The sequence below is a fragment of the Physeter macrocephalus genome, chromosome 13 (genome assembly GCF_002837175.3).
Source record: "Physeter macrocephalus isolate SW-GA chromosome 13, ASM283717v5, whole genome shotgun sequence".
In the NCBI taxonomy this organism is placed as follows: domain Eukaryota; kingdom Metazoa; phylum Chordata; class Mammalia; order Artiodactyla; family Physeteridae; genus Physeter; species Physeter macrocephalus.
The window spans coordinates 24,084,382-24,107,805 of NC_041226.1; the positions used below are offsets into that span (position 1 = coordinate 24,084,382).

The 23,424-nt window shown below is 40.9% G+C and overlaps 1 protein-coding gene across 19 annotated transcripts in view; it reads left to right on the forward strand.

Annotated features, from left to right (window-relative positions):
• The window catches only part of ENOX1 (ecto-NOX disulfide-thiol exchanger 1), a 657,005-nt gene that overhangs the window by 355,457 nt on the left and 278,124 nt on the right, over positions 1-23,424 (forward strand). For 18 of the 19 annotated variants that reach the window (XM_028497884.2, XM_028497886.2, XM_028497888.2 and 15 more), the window contains one exon: positions 11,569-11,715. The exons of the other annotated variant lie outside the window; for it this stretch is intronic. In XM_028497884.2, coding sequence (XP_028353685.1) covers positions 11,628-11,715 — 88 coding nt within the window. In that variant the 5' untranslated portion in view covers positions 11,569-11,627. The remainder of the gene's footprint in view (positions 1-11,568; positions 11,716-23,424) is intronic. 19 annotated transcript variants of the gene reach the window in all.

The following is a 23,424-nucleotide window of genomic DNA, read 5'->3' on the forward strand; positions in this document are numbered from 1 at the left end:
AGTGTGGTGTCTTGGATTGGATCCTGGAACAGAGAAAGTACACGAGTGGAAATACTGGTGAAATACGAATGTAGTCCAGAGTTTAGTTAATAGCAAGGTACCAATGTTGGTTTCTCAGTTGTAACAAACGTGCCGTGGTGGTATCATAAAGAGATTAATATTAGGGGAAACTGGGTGAGGTGTTTATGGGAACTCCCTGTATTATCTTTTCAACTTTTGCAAATCTAAAATTTTTCCAAGTTCAAAAGTTATTTTAAAAATTTAGAAGGCCCAACAGAAGACACACATTGGCAAAGGTATTGTGGTTGAAGCAGAGTTTCGGGGCCCAGTCCTGACTGGCCGGCCTCTCCTTCACTCTTTTCACGCCTTCCTAGTCTGTCTCCCTCCCTTCCCAGGACCTGAGGGTTCCCTGGCATGTGTATTGCAAACTACCGGCCAATAGAATGAAATCCCAAGTCCTAGACATGTCTTCTGGGGCCCTGCACATTCTCACCCTTGCCTGTTGTTCACCATCATATGTTGACTTTCTTGCCTCTTGTGTTTATTTCATTCATTTACTCTGAAGGCGATTTCTTTTCCTCACTCAGACCATGACCTTCTTGTTGATTTTGCACATACTTCTCTCTCAGCTTGGAAGACCTTTCTTAAGCTTGTTCAGTCACAAAAACTCTTCATTTTGTGCCCTCTTTATATGGTCCTAGAATGCAGCTCAAGAGTCTTCTCTCTGAAGTCTCTAAGAGAAAGGAAGGTGCTCTGAAACGATTTCTACAATAACATGTAGAAATTGGCTGTGTGCGTGCAACTTTCCTCCAATAGTTGACAAACTCCTTAAGTATATGTTATTCATCTCTCTCTGCCAAATATCAAGAAGTGCCTAGCACATAGTAGGTATTCAGTAAATATCGAATGGATGGACGGATGGATGAATAATAGTAGCAAGTTTATTAAAACAAAATTATTTTTGAAGCATTTGTATTTATTTGAATTTAGTTGTTATAAAGCTTCACATTCAACAGTTTAATAAACAAGTTGATCCCAGTTTGCCAGCTTACAAAGAAAAACATTGGATTTTCAAGAGTAAGTAAGCCTTTTCTTTTAAATTTTTACTTGGAGTATAGTTGCTTTACAATGTGTTAGTTTCTACCGTACAGCAAAGTGAATCAGCTGTACGTATACACATATCCCCTCTTTTTTGGTTTTCCTCCCCATTTAGGTCACCACAGAGCACTGAGTAGAGTTCCCTGTGCTATACAGTAGGTTCTCATTAGTTATCTATTTTATACAGAGCATCAATAGTGTACATATGTCAATCCCAATCTCCCAATTCATCCCAGCCCCCTTTCCCCCTTGATATCCATACGTTTGTTCTCTACGTCTCTGTCTCTATTTCTGCTTTGTAAATAAGATCGTCTATACCAATTTTTTCAGATTCCACATATATGTATTAGTATACAATATTTGTCTTTCTCTTTCTAACTTACTTCAAAAGTAAATAACAGTCAATTCAATCAGTATGTATATACAAAATATTGAGGGTTGTTAGGTTTTATGCCTTTAAGTTACAGAAAAATCGACATGGTGCTTACTTTACAGTAAGTGAAACAGGTACTGTAATGTGCCTTTTCAGGCTGCGGGTGTTGGAAGGAGTTGTCAGTAAAGCTGGCCGCATACATTTGTCTTCATTAGTCATTCCAGGGTGATGCTTTCTGATGCAGGTGGCGCAGCTATTCTCAGGCACTTTAATTTGCCAATTATTATACCCATGGCTAAGAAGAGACAGTGATTAGTTTCACATTTTGCTCACTGGGCAGCTTAATGTTCTTGTCACCTTACATTGAGTTTTAAATGTGCAAAAGCACAAAGAGTGTCAAACGTTTTTCTCAGACTTGGGGGATGGGTGTGTGTGGGAGGGTCATACCTAGCAACTTGAGTTGCTTCTGGATACAGAAATTGAAGGGCCTGATTGATTAATAAAAGAACAAGATAATATGGCAAAAGTACATCCAGGAAGGTAACGTTTGTACGTGTGTACATTACCTTTCTCGATATATTTCATCCCTTAGATGTCTCTTTTTCTTTTCTTTCACAGAAGCACCACTTGCTAGTTTATGGAATCTGCATGCTAGCTTGGATGGGTTAGATTACTACCATTTAAGGAAACAAAGAGAGAATGGTAGGATGTTGTTTACAAAATAGCACTCAACCTTAATAATTTCCTTCTCTGAATGTCCTCAGGCAACACAGGTTACCCAAAACACAGAACGAGATGCATCATAAAATTGACATAATGAATATTCACTACCTTATGTTTTGGACAACTTTGCTCCAGCTTGACTCACTAATGCCTTCTTTTAAAAATTGCAGTAGAAAGGTAGAAAAGCTCCCTTTGGAAAAAACTAAAACCACACTGGCAGTTTTGTCTGCTGTTCTTTTGCTTAATTGCCTGGGAGTGAAGTTGGCTCCTTTATGGAGACTTAACCCAGTACCATTATTAGAAAAGATTATTTAACATTATAAGAAGGCATGGGAAAATATCAGGCACACAGTATCCCAAACATAAACTTTATTTCCTATCCTCTCGAAGAATTTGTTTGCATATGATGTTGTTCACACCACTGATAACAGAAAGTGTATTTAATAACTACTCAGAATTAATATGCTGTAGTATGCATGGCTGCCTAATTTAATTTATCTCTGATTAAGCCTATTATGTTTGAGATCACTTTACAGAAGAGATTTTTTTTTTTTTGCCAGCTGTAAGCTTATTTGAATTGTAATATAAGTTAATAATGTGTGAAATACCAGTGGTGCCTACTTCTCAGTGTTCTTTTTGCCAGCTGACTTCCTGAGATGATGCATACCCAGATCGTTCATACCCATACCCATTTAGTTCCTATCTTGCATGAAGGCAAGATATTGGAATAAATATGAAAATTAACTATTTTAGGGGTCAAGGACAAATGGCACAGTGTTGCTTTAATTCTGAAATCCAGAGAGAAGGCCATCGCATTATAAAAGTAATTGAAAATCAATGACTGATAATCACATAACATGACATAAAAGACAACACAGGGCTTCCCTGGTGGCACAGTGGTTGAGAATCCACGTGCCGATGCAGGGGACACGGGTTTGTGCCCCGGTCCGGGAAGATCCCACATGCCGCGGAGCAACTAAGCCCATGAGCCATGGCCACTGAGCCTGCGCGTCCGGAGCCTGTGCTCCGCAACGGGAGAGGCCACAGCAGTGAGAGGCCCGCATACAGGGAAAAAAAAAAAAAAAAAAAGACAACACATAACTTTTGCATGATTTTTGTCCTAAATGTATTCCCTCAACATTAAATAATCATCCGATCAGATAGAGTAGGAAACTCAAGCGTTTGGCAATGAACTAAGCAGCTTTTGCCTTGATGCCTGGGTAATTAGGTCTCTTTGGTGGGCCCAGCATGAGAGAGGGAAGGGACTTGTACTATTGCTGCTGTTCTGTGGCTTGTTCTCTGCGTTGTACACCAAGCTTGTCTTTATGCTTCGGCTGAACCAACCGTTTCATCTGCCAGGTTAGTTCTTCTTTTCAATGTCAGGAGTGGTTATCACCAAAAAAAGTGATAGGGCTAATTATGTCCCCTTGGCTCAGCAATTTGCCTCATATAGTTTGTATTGCTCAGAATGTAAACTTTATTATTTGTGTATATATTTAAATTTGGTAGTCCGATTGCTTCTTACCCACTCTCTGCTTGGAAGGCCCTTTCTGGCCTTCTAATTAGAATCCTACCTAGTCCTCAAAGGCCTTCTTTAAATCCTACCGGCTCTGTGCAGATTTCCCAACCGTCTCAGGCCATAGCCGTTTCCTCTTTGAGCTCCTCTTGAGGTCCTTTGCTTGATCATTTAGTCACCTTCCTGTGTTTTACAGTGAGCCGCCTGAAGGCAGAGACCCTGAGTTTGAAATCTCTGTGGTCCCACAGTACCTGCCTAACACAGTTTCTTGTGCAAAAAATTATGTCATTAGATGGTGGTGATTGATAATCATGACAAGGGAGAAACATGCCATAAACATACCATTTAAAGTTAGTTTGTGGGTTCTCATTTGTTTTAAATATGAAGTGGAAACTTGCAGGCAGTATTTTAAAAGTCAGAGATAATAAAGTAGATTTCTCCTTGCTTTGAATGGCTCTTGCTAGACCTATAGTTTGAATCTCAGAATGGATGCAAAGCAGTGTTTCTTAGCCCTGAGTAACAGAATAAGCACGGGAATTTTATACATATGTGCCGGTGACTGGGACTTACCTCCAGATCAGTTAAATCAGGGAATAGTATCTTTTAAAAAAAAAAAAAAAAAAAGAAAGCTAACCAGATGATTTTAGTAAGAAGCCAGAATTGAGAACCACTGGTGTAGGAGAAAGTTAAGGTCATTAAGTGCATTCATCCATCTGCTGTTGGATGGCCTTCTACAGCTGTTTAGCGATGAAAGAAGAGTGCTTCTAATAGGAGGATTAAAATGGCAACTTTCTGATGCAGGCATCCATTGCCACTTCCAGTCCTTCTCTCATGCTACCAACCAAGGTGACCCACAATCTCCATTTGTCAGGGACTGTGCTTGTTTTAGCACAGGAAGTCCTACACAGTGGGAAACCCCTCAGTTGGTCACTCTACTACTAACACACTCATCCTTCGGATTCTACAGAATTGTTTTCTGAAAAACTTCCTCTTGAGAAGAAGGAAAAGTATTTTGGGGGCGGGAATAGAGTATTTTATGAAAATATAGAAATAATTAGAACACTTTCAAACCTTAGCAGCCTTGAGAGGCAGGAGACCTATCAAGAGAGAAAGGAAACACATTGCAACAGGTTCTAATAGAATTCCTACAATTAAAGCGAAACAGGGGGGCTTTATTGCATGTAGTTAATTAAAGAACATCAGAATATTCATTCACTTTTATCTCCACTATGTAGATAAATTAAGAATGATTTTGTAATGTAAGAAGGCATTAAATGGAAATCCCAAATTTGTAAATATAATCAACTAAATTATAAGCTACCTGAGGCTAGTTATTTTTAAAAGTAAGAAAACAAAGACTTACTGAGGGCTACATGGAAAGTTACTGACAGAGCATCTGGCTCCTAGATCTTCTTCTGGTGGGTCCTTTGGCCTCTTTCCTACTATATCCTTTCACTACCAGGAAACACTTTGCACAGTCTTTTCCTTTCAGATAAAAGTAAATGTTGGTAGATTGATAGAAAAAGTGAACGTATTTTGCTATTAGAAATAATTTAACTGTTGGATTTGTAATTGTAGCGTGAAAATGTATTCATCATGAACACCCATTTGAGTTTTATTCTGGTATCACGGTTCAGTCCTGCAGTCTAAGGATTAATTTATCCTACGGTTATTTTCCATTCCAGTCACGTTGATCACCAAGCAGCCAGTCCGATCACTACATGGTTGATTCATTTCATTCAGTGATTGCCAAAATTGCCAGATGTGTCCCAGTAAATGTCTGTCTCCATTGGCAGCAGTTCAGTGGATGCTTTGGTGATCAGCTGCTCAAGACATTGATGGTACCACATAGATGAAATGTTAAACTATACTTAGAAATATCTGGTTTCACTGGAATGGCAATAGATTTTTCTCCCACTCTAAAAGTTATATGCTGTTATAGGAGAAAGCATCAATAAATAAAACTTCCCACACGACATGTTTACCCTTTTTTCCTTAACCAAACATTTACGTGAAGTAGTAAAACTCAGAGCAGCATATTATAGAATGAGAAACTGCTGATCAGCTCATCCGTCTTTTCCAAAACATGCTAATATTTGGGGGGAAAAATGGGGAGGATTTGTAGGCGGGTAAGTTTGTAATATGCCAGGTAAAACAAAATCAAACTGCTGCCTTAAATGGGGGAGGGGGAAAGCATGGGATGAAGGGGTCATATTCCAAAATTATCCAGCCATAGAACTCTTTATTGTGAACATCTGGAGGGGCGTCATCCAACCTCCTAATTTTATAGTTAAATAAACTACAAAAAGGTTAAGGAACTGATCCAAAGTCAAATACTTTGTTTAACTTTTTTTCCAGGCCTCCTCCCCACACCCCTACTTTCACACTGCTTTCCCTAATTGCCTGTAAGAACTTCCCCGTTGCTTTTCAGTGGCTGACAAGTTGCTTCTAGTTGACCAGCATACCAGTGATCTGATGCCTAAAAATGGAAGTGAAAACTCTTCACTTAGAAAGTGTATTTTTAGAGTTAAGGCGTCAATATCTTCTCATGTTCTGATTTTAATAGCTTTTATTTATTGGACACCTACAATATGTCAGGTTCTTTATATGCATTTTACAATTTCATCCATATAACAACCTGCAAAATAGATAATAGTATGTCCATTTTCCTTGTGGGGAGGTTATCAGCTCCCTGAAGGTCATACATTCAATAAGTGGAAGAGTTGGGATGCAAAACAAGGTCAACCAGACTACAAAGTTTTTCATCTTATCAAGCTCCAAAATGTGATTACAGCTACATTAGAAGCATTCCTGTTGACAACATGGTTAACTTTTTAAAAGCTTATTGGCAGGGAATAGTATCATTTAAAAAAAAAAAAAAAAAAGAAAGCTAACCAGATGATTTTAGTAAGAAGCCAGAATTGAGAACCACTGGTGTAGGAGAAAGTTAAGGTCATTAAGTGCATTCATCCATCTGCTGTTGGATGGCCTTCTACAGCTGTTTAGCGATGAAAGAAGAGTGCTTCTAATAGGAGGATTAAAATGGCAACTTTCTGATGCAGGCATCCATTGCCACTTCCAGTCCTTCTCTCATGCTACCAACCAAGGTGACCCACAATCTCCATTTGTCAGGGACTGTGCTTGTTTTAGCACAGGAAGTCCTACACAGTGGGAAACCCCTCAGTTGGTCACTCTACTACTAACACACTCATCCTTCGGATTCTACAGAATTGTTTTCTGAAAAACTTCCTCTTGAGAAGAAGGAAAAGTATTTTGGGGGCGGGAATAGAGTATTTTATGAAAATATAGAAATAATTAGAACACTTTCAAACCTTAGCAGCCTTGAGAGGCAGGAGACCTATCAAGAGAGAAAGGAAACACATTGCAACAGGTTCTAATAGAATTCCTACAATTAAAGCGAAACAGGGGGGCTTTATTGCATGTAGTTAATTAAAGAACATCAGAATATTCATTCACTTTTATCTCCACTATGTAGATAAATTAAGAATGATTTTGTAATGTAAGAAGGCATTAAATGGAAATCCCAAATTTGTAAATATAATCAACTAAATTATAAGCTACTTGAGGCTAGTTATTTTTAAAAGTAAGAAAACAAAGACTTACTGAGGGCTACATGGAAAGTTACTGACAGAGCATCTGGCTCCTAGATCTTCTTCTGGTGGGTCCTTTGGCCTCTTTCCTACTATATCCTTTCACTACCAGGAAACACTTTGCACAGTCTTTTCCTTTCAGATAAAAGTAAATGTTGGTAGATTGATAGAAAAAGTGAACGTATTTTGCTATTAGAAATAATTTAACTGTTGGATTTGTAATTGTAGCGTGAAAATGTATTCATCATGAACACCCATTTGAGTTTTATTCTGGTATCACGGTTCAGTCCTGCAGTCTAAGGATTAATTTATCCTACGGTTATTTTCCATTCCAGTCACGTTGATCACCAAGCAGCCAGTCCGATCACTACATGGTTGATTCATTTCATTCAGTGATTGCCAAAATTGCCAGATGTGTCCCAGTAAATGTCTGTCTCCATTGGCAGCAGTTCAGTGGATGCTTTGGTGATCAGCTGCTCAAGACATTGATGGTACCACATAGATGAAATGTTAAACTATACTTAGAAATATCTGGTTTCACTGGAATGGCAATAGATTTTTCTCCCACTCTAAAAGTTATATGCTGTTATAGGAGAAAGCATCAATAAATAAAACTTCCCACACGACATGTTTACCCTTTTTTCCTTAACCAAACATTTACGTGAAGTAGTAAAACTCAGAGCAGCATATTATAGAATGAGAAACTGCTGATCAGCTCATCCGTCTTTTCCAAAACATGCTAATATTTGGGGGGAAAAATGGGGAGGATTTGTAGGCGGGTAAGTTTGTAATATGCCAGGTAAAACAAAATCAAACTGCTGCCTTAAATGGGGGAGGGGGAAAGCATGGGATGAAGGGGTCATATTCCAAAATTATCCAGCCATAGAACTCTTTATTGTGAACATCTGGAGGGGCGTCATCCAACCTCCTAATTTTATAGTTAAATAAACTACAAAAAGGTTAAGGAACTGATCCAAAGTCAAATACTTTGTTTAACTTTTTTTCCAGGCCTCCTCCCCACACCCCTACTTTCACACTGCTTTCCCTAATTGCCTGTAAGAACTTCCCCGTTGCTTTTCAGTGGCTGACAAGTTGCTTCTAGTTGACCAGCATACCAGTGATCTGATGCCTAAAAATGGAAGTGAAAACTCTTCACTTAGAAAGTGTATTTTTAGAGTTAAGGCGTCAATATCTTCTCATGTTCTGATTTTAATAGCTTTTATTTATTGGACACCTACAATATGTCAGGTTCTTTATATGCATTTTACAATTTCATCCATATAACAACCTGCAAAATAGATAATAGTATGTCCATTTTCCTTGTGGGGAGGTTATCAGCTCCCTGAAGGTCATACATTCAATAAGTGGAAGAGTTGGGATGCAAAACAAGGTCAACCAGACTACAAAGTTTTTCATCTTATCAAGCTCCAAAATGTGATTACAGCTACATTAGAAGCATTCCTGTTGACAACATGGTTAACTTTTTAAAAGCTTATTGGCCCATAATTGAGTGTGGCACAGAATAAAGAGGATTACATAATTTTAGGTAGACAAATTTGTAAGAAATATACTCAGGAAAATAAAAATATATTCAACTAATATATTAAAAGGATAACCAGCAAGCTGACTTAAATTTATTTGGGGGATGAGGTGAGGAATGCATATATATATATATGCAATAAAAGGGTGAGTACATAATTAGAAGGTGATCTGTGTATGTAATTGTGAGAATTTCTTATGTGGATAGCTTCTTGCTGGATAATGGTGATTTTTTTATATGCATTTTGGGTGCAAGTTGTTGAATGAATGACTGGAGTTTCACAGCTAATGTTCAGGGCAGAAATTACTCAACTGCCTTCCAAGTGAGTGATCATTGTTTAGTTTTCTTAAAGGCAGATGATTTTCTGCAGTCTCTTTTCTTATTTAAAAAACGTACATAGCTTTTCTTAAAATAGTTATTTATTTAGGCCAATCCTCTCACTATTCTATTTTTAAATCATTTTCTTGATGTCTGTTTCTTTCTTTTTTTCCTCCCCCCATCCCTCCCTCCCTCCCTCCCTCCCTCCCTCCCTTCCTTCCTTCCTTCCTTCATATTTAAAAATTGATGTGGCATCTGCCTCAAATTGACGATTGGTCCAAATTTCTAGAGCCAAGATAATAATGAGATTCTATAAAGATAAATTTATGGAGGAGTTTAACTCACTTTGCCCGGTACTCCCTAGAAAGTCACAGAGAATTAAAATGATTTCAGTAATATCCCACCTGAAAGTATTACAGTTGTTACGTAGTTAGTAGTTGATTTAGGGCAACACCTAAAGTTCTCTGGATAAACTTTCGAGAGTGAAGTACATAATAAGTACATAAGTACAAAGTAAAATTTATAAGACTGGTAACTTGTCGTTCTGTCAGATTGAACACATGCATTTATATCTTCTAATTCCAAAAATCTCCCTAAAATGTCAGCAAAGAATTTTTAAAAAGCTATACACAGATTGAGAGTGAGAGAGAACAGAGGGGGAGGTGGTACTAAACAAGAGGTGTCAGCAAACTTTGGGAAGATGGCCCAGTGATGGAAGGGGAGTGGCTGAGGGGTACTGAGAGAAGCCCGCAGATTGATCCTGCAGGACCCTGGGGAGACTTAAGAAGGGCGTGAGGGTGAGCCTGGAAAAGGGGGGACTAGTTCACAGTAGTTACAGAGTAGTTAGTAGTTAGTAGTACTTAGTGGAATGGAGTGCAGGGACTAGCTCGGCCCTGTTCCTCTCCCACCCTCACACTGCCACTACCAAATCTCCATCCCTGCTGGGGCCTTGAGGCATAGTCTTGGGCTAATTTGAATCAGAGATGCTCTGGACTCAGGGAAACGAGGCCCAGGATAGAGAGGTGAAACCAGGGGAATTAAGTGAAACTCTGTAGAGTGAACAGGTGAGACCCTCCTGGACTGTTCTACAGTGTAGCTCCCAAAGCACCTGTAGCCAGGGACAGGCTCTTTATTTTTTTATTTGATTTTTATTTTATATTGGAGCATAGCTGATTAACAATGTTGTGTTAGTTTCAGGACAGCAAAGTGATCTGGTTATACATATACATGTATCTATTCTTTTCCAAATTCTTTTGGGACAGGCTCTTTAGACAGGAGTTTAAAGGAATCTTATCTAGAGAAACTGAATGACTCAAAGAAATGACCTGACTGGCATTTGAAGTCCCTATCCAAATGGCTAGATTCCTACCCAGTTACCTCTTGGGATGCCTGCCAGGTGATACGCACACCCTGCCAGGGTTTCTAATCAGTGTGTAGGGACTCACTGTACCTAAATATAAATAAATTCTATATTTTCTTTATATATAAGTGTTACATATATATGTGAAAGTCTTAAATAAAATGAATAGTGAGAGGATCACGAGATATTTGAGTATGGCTCCCAACAGAAAATATAGAGTAAAATATCGAGGTCAAAACAGAGAGAGAGAAAGAGGTTGGGGGGCTTGGAAAAATATAGATAGTTCAAGAAGCAAAAGAAGAGCTTTTAAAAATCTATAATATCTTCAGAAAGATGGGAGACAATATTATATCCATGAAATAAAAGGTAAATTCTATAAAAAAGAAATACTCAGAAAATAAGAAAGACATCTTGGAAATTAAACTCAGAGCTAAAAAAAAATATATTCAGAGGTGTAAAAGGTAAAGTCAAGCAAACTTTCTAGAAAGCAGATTCACAGGCAAAGATGGATAGTGGGGTGGGAAAAAGAAGGTAAAAAAGGTATTGGATCAGTCCACAAGGTTCAGCATTTCACTACAGAGGTTTCAAAGGAGAAAATAGATGAAATGGTGGGGAGACAAGTATCAAAGAATAATTCAAGAAAAATTGCAAACCAGAACAACAGGAATTTCCAACTTTAAAGGGAAGAGAAAGTGCCCAGAACAATGGATAAGAAAATATCCTCATTAAGGTTTTTTTACTATGACATTTCAGAAAACCAGGGACTAAAAAGATTCCTAAACCTTCCAGAGAAATAAAACAGGTCACAGATAAAAGACCAGGAGAACCAGTGGCCTCAGACTTCTCAGCTGCAACACTGGATGCTAGAAGACAGTGAAACTCAGCCTGCAAAATTCTGAGGGGAACGAATTTTTACTTAGAATTAAATGACAAGCTTAGTTAGCAAGGCCGCGTGAGAGTAGAATTAAGACTTTTTCAGACACGCAAGGAAGGTCTCAACAAACTTACCTCCCATGTACCTTTTCTTAGGAAGCTACTAGAGAATGAGCTCCACAAAAATGAGGATGTAAACCAAGAAAGAGGAAACCATGGGATCCAGGAAGCGGGGGACCCAACACAGGCGAGAGGCACAGGGGTTTCGCAAGATGGTGTTAAAAAGAAGCCCCAGGACAACAGGTGGGCAGCTGGCCTGGGAAACTACGAGGCCGGGCGGACTCAGTGGGAGGCTTGTGGAGGGAAAAACAGATCTGAGAGATTCATTGGTTGAGTTGCTCACGCCAAAAATGATTTTAGTAGGGCTTTTATAGTTCCTTTGAAAAGCTCAAGCGTGATTAGTAATAGATACACACAAGAAGGAAGGAAGAAAAAGGTAGCACCAGGAAAAAAATATTGAACAAGCTAGGAAGTGCGTTCTTATACTGCGTGGCTCAGTAGTAAACAATAGTACGTGGTCACAACAATGTAAACATAGAATATCGATCTAACCCCAACTTGCTGTTTAATCACCTGGAAAGATGGGGGAAGAACGCTTGTTGGGAGGTGGTGATGATGTCACAGTGTCAAGTTTTCCTCATTTTGCAGAGTAGTAAGACATTAGATAATCTCTAAAAATGATCATTTAAGAAATATCAGTGTACATATATCACTTAAATATATGGAATCAAATATCAGAATTGAAAGTTAAAAGTGGTGTCCTTTCTCTCCGATGACAGTATTCAACCTCCTTGATGGGGGAGAGCTGGGTTAGACTTACTGGTTAGTCTTCCTGCCCTGGGCCAGCCCATTAACCAAACTTGAGATCAACTGCCTGGGGCAAGAGTCTTACCCGTATAGGAGGCTCCTCGCTCTGGCAAATCATTATCTTTCACAGTAAAAGCAAACCACAAACCAAAAAAGAGGTTTCTGAGGAGCTAGGAGGGGGGTGGTGGAGACAGGTGGGGATGGCTGGTTTTGATTATAGGCCTCTTACGGAGTACTTGCTTTTGTAAGCTACAGGCGGATATTACTTTGATAAGTGTTAAGTTGGTTTTTTAAATTACTGGAACTGGAAATAGAGGTTATAAGACCAAAGTGCGCAGTACCCACGCCCCACCCCGCCCCATAAAAGCAAAAACGGAAAAAGAGGAAGAGGTTGATGGTGCTTCTCTTGACATCTTTCAAGACTCATTTATTTATCTCATATCTAATTACAAGGTTGGGGCCCCAGAACCTTCTGCCAGCCTCACTCCAACCAACATCACCTGTCATCTGCGACCACCCCCCACATTCTGTGTTTAAGCTCTAGTGGGCCGCTTCGGGTTCCCTTTATAATACCTGTATTTTCCCTCACCTGGGCCTTTGCTTGCTGTGCAGTTATATTCACCTTCCATTCACACATGTTCCCAAAACACACACACACACACACATCCCTTCCCAAAGTCCCCTGGTTCCACCTGCATCCCTACCTGTTTATAGCTCAGCCAGGATTCCTCTCTGGATCATAGCATCCTCCCCTTTTCCTTTAATTCCTGTTACATTGTCCTTGGTGCCACTAACTGATCACACACTGCTTTCAATCACGGTCATTTTTTCCCTTGTCCAGTCTTTGTTAAGAGCTAGCAGGTGACAAGGGCGGGAACCATACTGCACGGATATTTATTCCTCCTACAGAGCCCGGCAGAGTGCTGACATAATCCAGGTACTGCCTCAGATAATAATTAAATGCATAAATGAATCTTTCATTAAATGTGAAATACGTTCAGTCATATGGCCCAATGCTAAACATCTGTATCCATGTAAATAAATATTACTAGAAGGTAAGGAGTTTTTGTTCCTCATTGTTTTAAGGAAGCTTATGTGCTTTCTCCTAAAAGAGGAAGATTGTACTCAGAGCCCAGATGGTTAACTGCTCCCTAAAATTGGTGCTTGTGCTTCCTTTGTGGAAAACTTGTCACCTGGAGGGTTTGTATTTGACTCCACAGGGGTTACAGGGTAGCCTGGCATTGAGGAAAATGTTGCAAGTAGGTTGTCGCCTTGCCATCAGGGTAGAGAAGCTCCTAGACCCCCCCCTGCACCTGGTGGATGTAGCCCTGCCTAGGATATGGCAGAAGGAAAACCACTAGTATGAAGCAGGCATTCAGTGACTACTCAGTTATAACATGGTCACCTGGTCAAGTGGCACACTAGGGCCCCCAGCCACAGCTTCACGTCTAATTGCTCTTTCTACTTCATAAGGCTTTATACCATGCTCCCCAGATCTCCTTACGACCACGCAAACAATCACCTAATAAGTTCAATAACAAGCTTAATCTAAAACATTGCCTTTGCTTAAGTAACAGAATGCCCGTCAGTATTCTGGTATATGCACACAGTGGAGTACTATGGAGCCATTAATAAGAATGAGGTAGATCTTTAAGTTGTGATACGGCAAGGGCTTTAACATATATTGCTAAAGGAAAAAGTAAATGTGGAATAGGATGACCTCCTTCATGTCTCTACTCAAATACCATCTTTTTCATGAGGCCTTCCTTAACCACTGCATTTATCATTGCAAACGTTCCCCGCCCCCAACCCCCCACTCCACCGGCTTTTTCTTCATTATCATTTATCCTTATTTGACACAATGTTTATTTCACTCTTTTGTTTATGATCTAGCTCCCCTACTGGAATGTGAGGTGCATGAGGGATGTTGCATGTTTTACTTATTCCTTTTCCCCCTGGAAAAATGAATGGCTGGGTGAATGAATTTGTATGAAAAAGCTTATTATTTGCATAGAAGGCTACTATTTACCCAGGATTTCTAGAAGGCTACACAAACCTAACAGTAGTTCTCTCTGCGCAATAGAAATGGAAGCACATGGGAGGAAGGCAGACTTTTGTTGTTTGTATCTTACCATGGACATGTGTCACTTTTAAAAATAAAGACACTAGTGTAATAGGGAATCCCATGTGAAGTGTTTCTCGAATGGCTATAATAAAATATAAGTTATTTAGTCAGCACCATTTATTTCTGGTCCTGAAATAATGAACATCATTCAGAATTTCTCTTCTGTTCAGAATTCAAGTTGTAAATGGTCCATGATTCAAGTCCACACTTTATATTTTACGAAGCCTTTACCAACAGAGACATTTTATTTTCCACTGGAGTGGAACCATCTGTACGTATGTTGTGGTGGGAAAAATTTGGGTTTTGGGCCAGATACATTTGTATCTTCTGACTTTCAGCTAAGTGACCTGGGCAGGTTACTTAACTACCCTGAGTCTCAGTTCCCTTCCCTGTAACACTGGGATAATTTTTCCTAAGAGCAAAGGATATTGTCTGAGCAAAACAAGATGAAGTCTGTGTATTCAGGGCCTAGCAGTATCTGGTTCAAAGCAGCGTTCGGCAAGTGTCAGCTTCTTCCCTTTTCCCTGCAGAAGGTGACCAAGGGATATTCTTATCCCTAACTACTCAAAGCATGGCCCCAACATCACCAAGGACTTTATTAGAAATGCAAAATCTCAGGACTTCCCTGGTGGTCCAGTGGTTAAGACTCCATGCTTCCACTGCAGAGGCTGCGGGTTTGATCCCTGGTGGGGGAAGTTACCCATGCTGTGGGGCGTGGCAAAAAAAAAAAAAAAAAAGCAAAATCTCAACGCCCACCTGACCTAATGAATCAGAACCTGTAGTTTAACAGAATACCCAGGCGATTCCTATGCACATTAAAGTTTGAGAAGCTCTGTTTTTATGCTTTTTACAAGTGTTTCAGACAGGCTTGTATTAATCTTATTTTATCTTCTGTATTTTATAAGATGTATTTTGACACCTTAGAGTCTTGCAGATGCCAAGGAGGCCCTGCCCCTCCCAGGGTTAGCTTATTCCTAGAGACAGCAAACAGATTGCCTGGGAGCACACCTTAGATTGCCAAGTGAACCAATCCTGAGGCCGTGCCCGCACCTGCCCCCTTTTATCAGGCTCCTGCAGTCCAGAACATTATCCTCCTGTGCTAAATCACACCAGGGCCAGGTGCTGGACAATTAGGAATCATCCCTATGTCCCAGAACGCACTGAAATTATTTAAGCTATCCAGTCCTAAACCTTCTTACCCTGCAGGAACCACCGGAAAGGCTTTTGCCCACGTTTTTTTTCCTTATTTCCTCTCCTCCTGAGCAGCCCTGGTACCTCTCCATGTGGCCCTGCATGGCCTGATGTGGCACTTCATGCCTCTTCCTCTTGGAAACTATATGTAACAAACTATCTTTTCTATGGCAAGCATCTCCTAACCTGTTCCCCATACCATACCTGCATAAAACCACAGCCCTGGATACATTTAAAAACAGGGCTGCCAGGTTATACGCCACTTTTAAACTTTTTTCCCGGGTTGAATGCCACTTGCCAGTCCTTCCCATTCACCTTGCCAACTTTGGTTTCATTTGGAGAAGCGTGAGGGTGCCCAGCAGAGCCAGATGTTCTGGTGGGGCATGACTTACAGGCTGAAACACAGGAGGATGCTAAGCCACTTCATCAGCCTGAACTTCCTTTTCAATAAAGATGATCAAAGATAGCCATGAACAAGGTTGTACATCTGCTTAATGCAGTCTGACTGCATTGAATGCCAGTAATGGTCCGTAAGCACAGCTTTGTACACTCCAGAAACTGTTAATACAAATGATTAAGACCTCTATACATTAATGTGTATAAAATAGATAACTAATAAGAACCTGCTGTATAAAACAATAAAATTTAAAAAAATAGTAAAAAAAAATAGTAAAAATAGTAAATAATATTAAATGCCATTAAAAAAAACAAAACAAATGATTAAGACCTCCAAGATCATGGAACTGTTTGAATTGAAACACACAAACTTATTTACAGTATTCTGAGATGTCAAGGAAACGAATGAAAACCTGCCATCCACATCCATTTATTTCTTCCCTGTGGCTTCTTAATATGGTGTATATGTTTTAGGTAGAAATAACTCCTACCAGGGAGCCGCTGTCATGTCACCAAGCAGCTTCCCTTCCCACATTTGCATTTACCTCTTGTCTCTTGTGTTTTGAAAAGCATCTTAGTATATGGAAGTGAGCTAACTGAAGCTGAAGTTAATAAAAGCAAATATTAAAAGAACATAAAAGGAACTTTTCTCCCCATGACTCAAAGAAGAAAAAATGCAATAAGGAATATCTATGTCAGAAATATTCCACATGTGTTAGATAAGATAACGAGAACAGAAGATAATAATTTCACAGTAACTTTTCCCTTACAACAATTTGTACTACAGTTTTATTAAGGAATTAGGATTTGATTAGCAACTTTTAATTAGAAATATTAGACAAGGAAATTTTCCATTATTTTATGACTATCAGTTTTGCTTCCATAAAAAAATAAAACCACACACACAGAGGTAACTATGTGAGGTGATGGATATGTTATTAACTTTATTGTGGTAATCATTTCACAGTATTTGTGTACTGATGAAAAATTAATCAATAGTCAGTCTAAGAAAAAATTGTAAATTTTTTTATTCAGACCAACCTGAGGATTATAACCCGAGAGACAGTGTCTCGGAGAGCTCTGAGAATTGTTCCGAAGAGGTAAAGGGGGAAGGTCAGTGCATATGTGATTGTGGAGAAGGGGGTACATGCAGTCAAGCACACATCTTGGTAGAAGGTTACTGCTATTTGTAAGGAACAGATATAGTTAATGGTTTTAGTGCTTTTCTAAGTATGGGAAGATGCAAGAAACGGAGCTCATAAAATTTTCTCCTGAAACTATCAGCTATCTAAGGGTCAGTTCTGCCAGGTTTCCTAGAGCACAAAGTACTGCATCCTGATCTTTGCCCTGAATTCCTTTCAGGGTGTATTGTAGGTCAGCGACTGCGGTGATTAATGACTTGAGTCTTGTAGAACTAGATGGTGAACAACATTCTTTATTTTACAGTCCCCTCCTTTGCAGTCTTAATTTCTACCAAGGTTTTGGAGGCATACCATGACCAATTTGTCCCACTATGCTAGGAATGCTCATTCCCAGGTAAGGCGAGTATTTCGCTGATGGACCACTCCGTGTGCTGTTACTGGACTAGGCCCTGTTAACAGTAGCCAAAAGCCCCATTTTATAGGTAAGGGAACTGAGACTCTGTTACGGTCCAGGAGATGGTTCCCTCTTGTTGTTTCTTTCCACATCTAGGGTTGCACTATTACCATCACGGATCTTACAGAACTCTGTATTTGGTCAGTTGTTTCAAGTCACCTCGTCATCATTATTTCTTATCAGAGGCTCAGTCACACATTTGGTAATGCAAGAAACAATAATCTTGGAAAACAGGCAGAATACAAGTAACACAATACAAGTAATACAAGAATACAAGTAATATAGCTAGTAACATTAATAAGGTCATAAGTATTTAAGCTAAGGACTTCCCTTGGGGGGACCCAGTATCTCCTCAGTCTTTTGACCAATGTGGTCTGCACCAATCGCTGTCTTTAAGGGAAATGATACATTGGCTTTGTATCAATACATAAAGTTCAGCAGAGATGTCTGCACATACAAGGCGAGTGGCGGGTCATCCTGACCCCTTACGGGATTGAGACAGGAATGTTATCTTCCAAGGAGTTACATGGCTGGTGCCAGAAGAAGAGGAATTGATCTTTTTGGTTGAGCCGGCCTTTCTGCCATTGGGGAGGTCTGGTTAATGCATAAAGCAGGTGCACAGTGCACACCAGAGGGGTGGGAGGAGGCCCAAACAGGCAGAGAAAAAAAATTTCTGTTTAAATTTTTCTGGTTTTGCCTTCAAATATGAATTTTTATTTCATCATATGTATATCAAATCATCATGTTAAATGCATGTTATACAATTTTATTTCTCAATTATACTTTGATAACGCTGGGAGGAGAAACAACTTATTTGTCATGACGATGAAAAGAAACTTTGGCTACAGATATCAGGATTTTGCTTTCCATACCTGGCCCTGTCAGATTCAACATTACTGCCCGAGCAGTGTCTAAAATTTGACTTGTGGCATGGCCTGCACGAATGACAGCGTCCCCTGAAACCACGTGCTTGTTTCTCAGTAGGTGTTTTGTTTGATTTCTCCTTGACCCTTTTCCAAGAAACCTAATTTGCCCAAGGGAGTCTCACACAGGAAAAGAGTGTTTGCATCTGCTTAGGGAAATGTGCCTGAAATAATGACTTATTTAGAACGAGTAACAGAATGGAATGGAATGGATTGATAAGCCAGTTTGAGCAGGCAGAGAGCAACCCAGGCCTCGTAACTCTTATAAAAGGAGTCCTGCAGCAAAGCAGTTTGCCCAGACCGCCTGCCAAGACCCATCTCCCTTCAAGGAACGTTGTCTCTGTAAACTCCGTGCAAAATTCTGACTCCTACAAACGCCTCGAGGCACGCTATCTCAAGTTCCACTTATACTTCTAAGATGGTGCGGATTTCTCGGTTCAGTCCTGCAGACCCCAGGGTAGAAATTGCTCTCCGAGGTACGTTACCCATTTTAAACTTCCTCGAGTCCTTCAGATGACTGCAGAGCACTGGGTGGTGGTAGTGCTGTGCCCAGAAGTTAAGGCACTTCCTTGGTGGCCAGGAGAGGTGGCGGGTGTGCTGAGGCCTGGCTTCCCCCAAAGGGAGAGTTGGACTCAGCTTCTTTCTCACTTAAAATGAACCAGGCAGTCAGAAGTAGGGAGTAGGGAGCTGACATCCATCTAGCAGAATGAAGGATGAACTGAAGCAAAGAAAAAAGAAGAAAAGAAAAGAAAACAGAACATTGCCCCTGCATGGCTCTTTTGTGCTGCTCCATTTCCCGTTTCTGTTGCTTTGTCTTTTTTCTCTTCCCTTGTCTGCCAAGAAGTTATAGTTGATTTGTTTATAACCACAGCCTCAAGGTTGGCAGCTCTGAAATGTCAGAGGTGACAACAGAAAGCTTCTTAAAATAAATTTTGAAAACGTGCAGCTAGATTAATTTCTTTCCATCTTAATGTTTCTCCGCTATTTAATACAAAAAACAAAAACAAAACAAAACACCACAGCCCAACCATTGACCATATTTCAGTTTGCAAGTTTAAGCTTAAATAAAGTTCTGTTTATGCAGAGTGGTAATGAGAGCTTCCCTTTTTAAAAAAAAATTTTTAATCTATCGTTGCACAATTAGCAAATTATTAAATGACCTTTCCTTCAAAGTCTGCAAGCACTTGCTTGTTTCCACTAGTAAGAGAACATGTTTTACAGTGTTCATGTTGATTAATTGACAAATGCTGATAAAATCAAAGCAGAGCTAAAATGCAGTCCACCAGCATTTTAAATTACTTTCATTCAGTAATGTTTCAAGTGCCTATACATTTATGGTTCACCTTTCAATAAATATTACTGTCGTAATTGAAACATCTGTTGTGGAAACGTATGTCTGAAGATGACAATCAGGAACCCCAGCTAGGACTAAACATTTCTACATCTGTGTATGCTTTTCTGCTCAATTAAAAGCACTGATTGCTGTGAGCACTTTAAAGATGGATGCTTTGTATTTTATGTGAAATGAACACTTAACACATTTTAATATATTTTGAAATTCAAGTACCCTTGATTGACCTAAGTATAGTGTTCCACACATTCATAGAGAGCTTAAACCATAAAAATAAATAAATAAATGCTCTAAGCTACTAGCCTTACGCCATTCACTGAAAGCCTGGCGTTCTGAGCTCGTTGCCACCCAGCTGTTTTGGCAGCTCTGCTGGGCTCCATTAGAGGGCCTGTAGCTTGGCTGTTTCACCCTCAGATGTGTTTCAGGCATCGAAGATGCTTGGCCAAACCCAGATTCCCGTTTTTTTTACTCCTAAGTAGCTGTCCAGTAGAATCTCTTGCATCCCAGGTCAAACCTGAAGGTGCCGAGGATCCCAGCAGGAGAAAATGTACGTTAGGTCATAGACTGTCCTGCAGAGTTCCCACACCCATCCTGTCGTGGTCCTTACTCACTGGATAGACTCAGAGATTCTGGTGCCTCAAGAACACCCTAGCGTGTAGATTCAGGGCTCCAACCAATCTGATAGTTTCCGTCTGGGGCATCTTCAAAAGTCCTGCCTCATCCCAGTTCTTGGGAAATTAGATATCCTCCAAAAGTGCCTTTGACATACTCTTCTCAACAAAGTCATTCTAACTCAGCAAATATTTGCCAATTCTGCCAGATGCCAGGCCCTGCGCTGGGCCCCGGGGATGCAGATATAAACCCAGACAGACTCTCTATCCTGGGGGAGCTTACAATATCCAGTCATAACTGTCAGCGTCTGCAATTTGTTATTTGAGAGATGTCTTTACATAGTTTGCCAAATTTTTTTGAGTCCCCATAGGATGCCAGGCACCATTCTAGGTCTTCAGTAAATATTCTAAATGTTTTCTTTGTCTGGTAATTATCAGAGACCACTATGTTCTGGTGGCCTCCTGAGGCAAATCTCATTTGTGAGTCGTCTGTGGGAACTACCTCAGTTGCTGGTTACCAGGTAACAGTTGTACTCACGAGTACCACAGCTGCCAGACCTGGATTGGTCAGTGGAACTGAGCTGAGACCATCACTCTGAGCTCAAAGGATGTGCCGCCCTCAGGATGGGTGTGAAGATCCTGGAGCAGGAATGTGGGGCCGGTGATAACAGACTTAAGGACAATTTGGGCCACTTAGAATCAAGCTGATTGGGGAATGTAGAGGCACATTAAACTGACAAGCCAGGGCAGAGGGCTGGGCAGAAGTCACACTGGGCCAGTAAATGGTAGAATTCCAAGTGACTGACTGGAAGGTAAGGACAGAAGACAGAATAGCGGAGGCAACCTGTTAGAACAGATCAGAGCAGGTGAGTTGTTGGAGCCGGCAGCCCAGCCAGCTCGTGAGCATTCCAGAACCTCAGCCACTGCTGCTGGCACGGGTCCAGCCATCATGAGAATGAGGCATAAGGATGATCAACAGGGAGAAAACCTCTTCCGTTGAACTTGGTCACAGGAAGTAAAATGTGCTTCTAGTCACCTAGATCACAGGCTGAGAGCAGACCGGGCAGCGTGGCAGAGAATTTCTGAGTCTGGGCTCATTACGTTCTCTCAGCCCAGACATCATTAAGACAGCGTCTGGCATGCGGTAAACACCGTTCTTCCAAACTGACCTGCGTCCTGAGAGGGAGGCAGGTTCCAAAATGAAGCAGTTTGTACATGGCAATATTATAAAAATTAAATTAAACTGCCCTGGCACTTAATGGAGACCAAAGAAAAGCCACAGCAGAGTCAGACACGTGAGGAGGAGGACCGTTTGTCTAAATGATACATGCATTGCCCCTGCGTTGATGTTGTTCCCTCCTTTGGTTTCTTTCCTGTGGGGTGGCATTTAGCAAGGAGAGGACAGAGCTGCACAGAACTGGGAAGTTGGAAGTGTGTGTGGTGAGCTGTGAGCTGGTCGCAGATGTTTTCCTTGTGGGAGCGTTCGGAAAGAAAGAAATGAAGAGGGAAGGGTGGAGGACTGAAGCCCTGCAGAGCTCCCAGGTTTAAGTCTGCGAGATGCCAGAATTGGGTGACTTGCTTGCAGCTCGCCCAGGATCCCTTCTGATCTTCCCTCGGGAAGGTCCTGCCTGCCCGCCTCCACCGTCCAGAGGCTCTTTTATGGTGATGGCGATAGCCACCAGTCGAAAGAGTAGGAAAGATGATTCCTTGTGACCTTAATAAAAGTCCTGTCGTGCCAGTGTTGTGCATCACACATGGAAGCTGTAAAACACAGTCTTTTTCAAAACATCCTACGTCACCAGGTTGGGCGGGTGGGACATGACAGAGACCCCCTCGGACAGCAGTTAAGCCTACTGCCATTCTGCCCCCTGAGGCTGTGAAGGACCGCAGAGCCATTCCTCACTCTGCGCTCCTGAACCAATATTCCCTGTTTTGACACTAGATGGGGCATTGTTATTATTACAGTGGCTCTCAAATGTGAATATGTAAAACCCAGGAGGATGAAAACATTTCTTTAGAACGTCGTATTGCGCTGCCAAATCAGAGAACATTGGGAGGGGAGGGCCAATGCAAAGTGTGTAATCCAAACACTGGCTTTTCCTTTCCACCTGAGAAAACCGTGACCAGCCCAAGTTCAAGCGATGAGTCAGCAGCAGACCCAGAGCCAGAAGCCAGAACCCAAGTCTAGCGAGACCCAGGCAGCCCCACACTCTGCACACCTGCCCGGGGAGGAGGGGTGACATGTGGATCTAGAGAGCCACAAGCTCAGCTGTGAAGCTGCCTTCTTTTCCATGGGGAATAATAAGAGGGTTAAGTCTCCAAGGCACGTCTTCCTCAATACACTCTTCCTACGTCTTGGCTTTACTTGTTGATGGCTCAGAGAAAACAGTGAACACAATCGAGACACTTGGTTCGATTATCTTTTTAACCTCTCTCTCACACACGGGCACACACACCCATACACTTACACATACACGCACACCTCTTTGAAAACATACCAATATGAATGAATTAACTTTTATAAAATGAATAAGCAAAACTGTAACCTATTATATTTAGGTTCCAGCTGACTTAAATTTCCCTTAGGTTTTTAACTCCAGTATTGTTAGCTTCTAGGCCCTGTGAAAACCCATCAAAGTCTTGGCCTCTTCTTGGTCCCAGCCTTTCAGCAGCGTCTTCACTTGGGCATTAGAGCCTCATGCTTCCTCCGTCCGGGTCTACCCAGGAGACCTTGCTTCCCCCCTTCCTTGTCCCTCTGTAGCAGAAGAGGGACACAGTACAAAACGTGTGAAGTCTGCAGCCCAGCCTTTATCTCTATTCCAGAGACCAATGTGATTAAATGACTGGGAGAAAATGATGGGTTTCTTCTCGCTCTCCTCCCTTCTGACTAACAGGACCCAGCACGGAGCAAAATTCTTACACACCCTGTAGCTGATAGCTCTTGGCAGACTT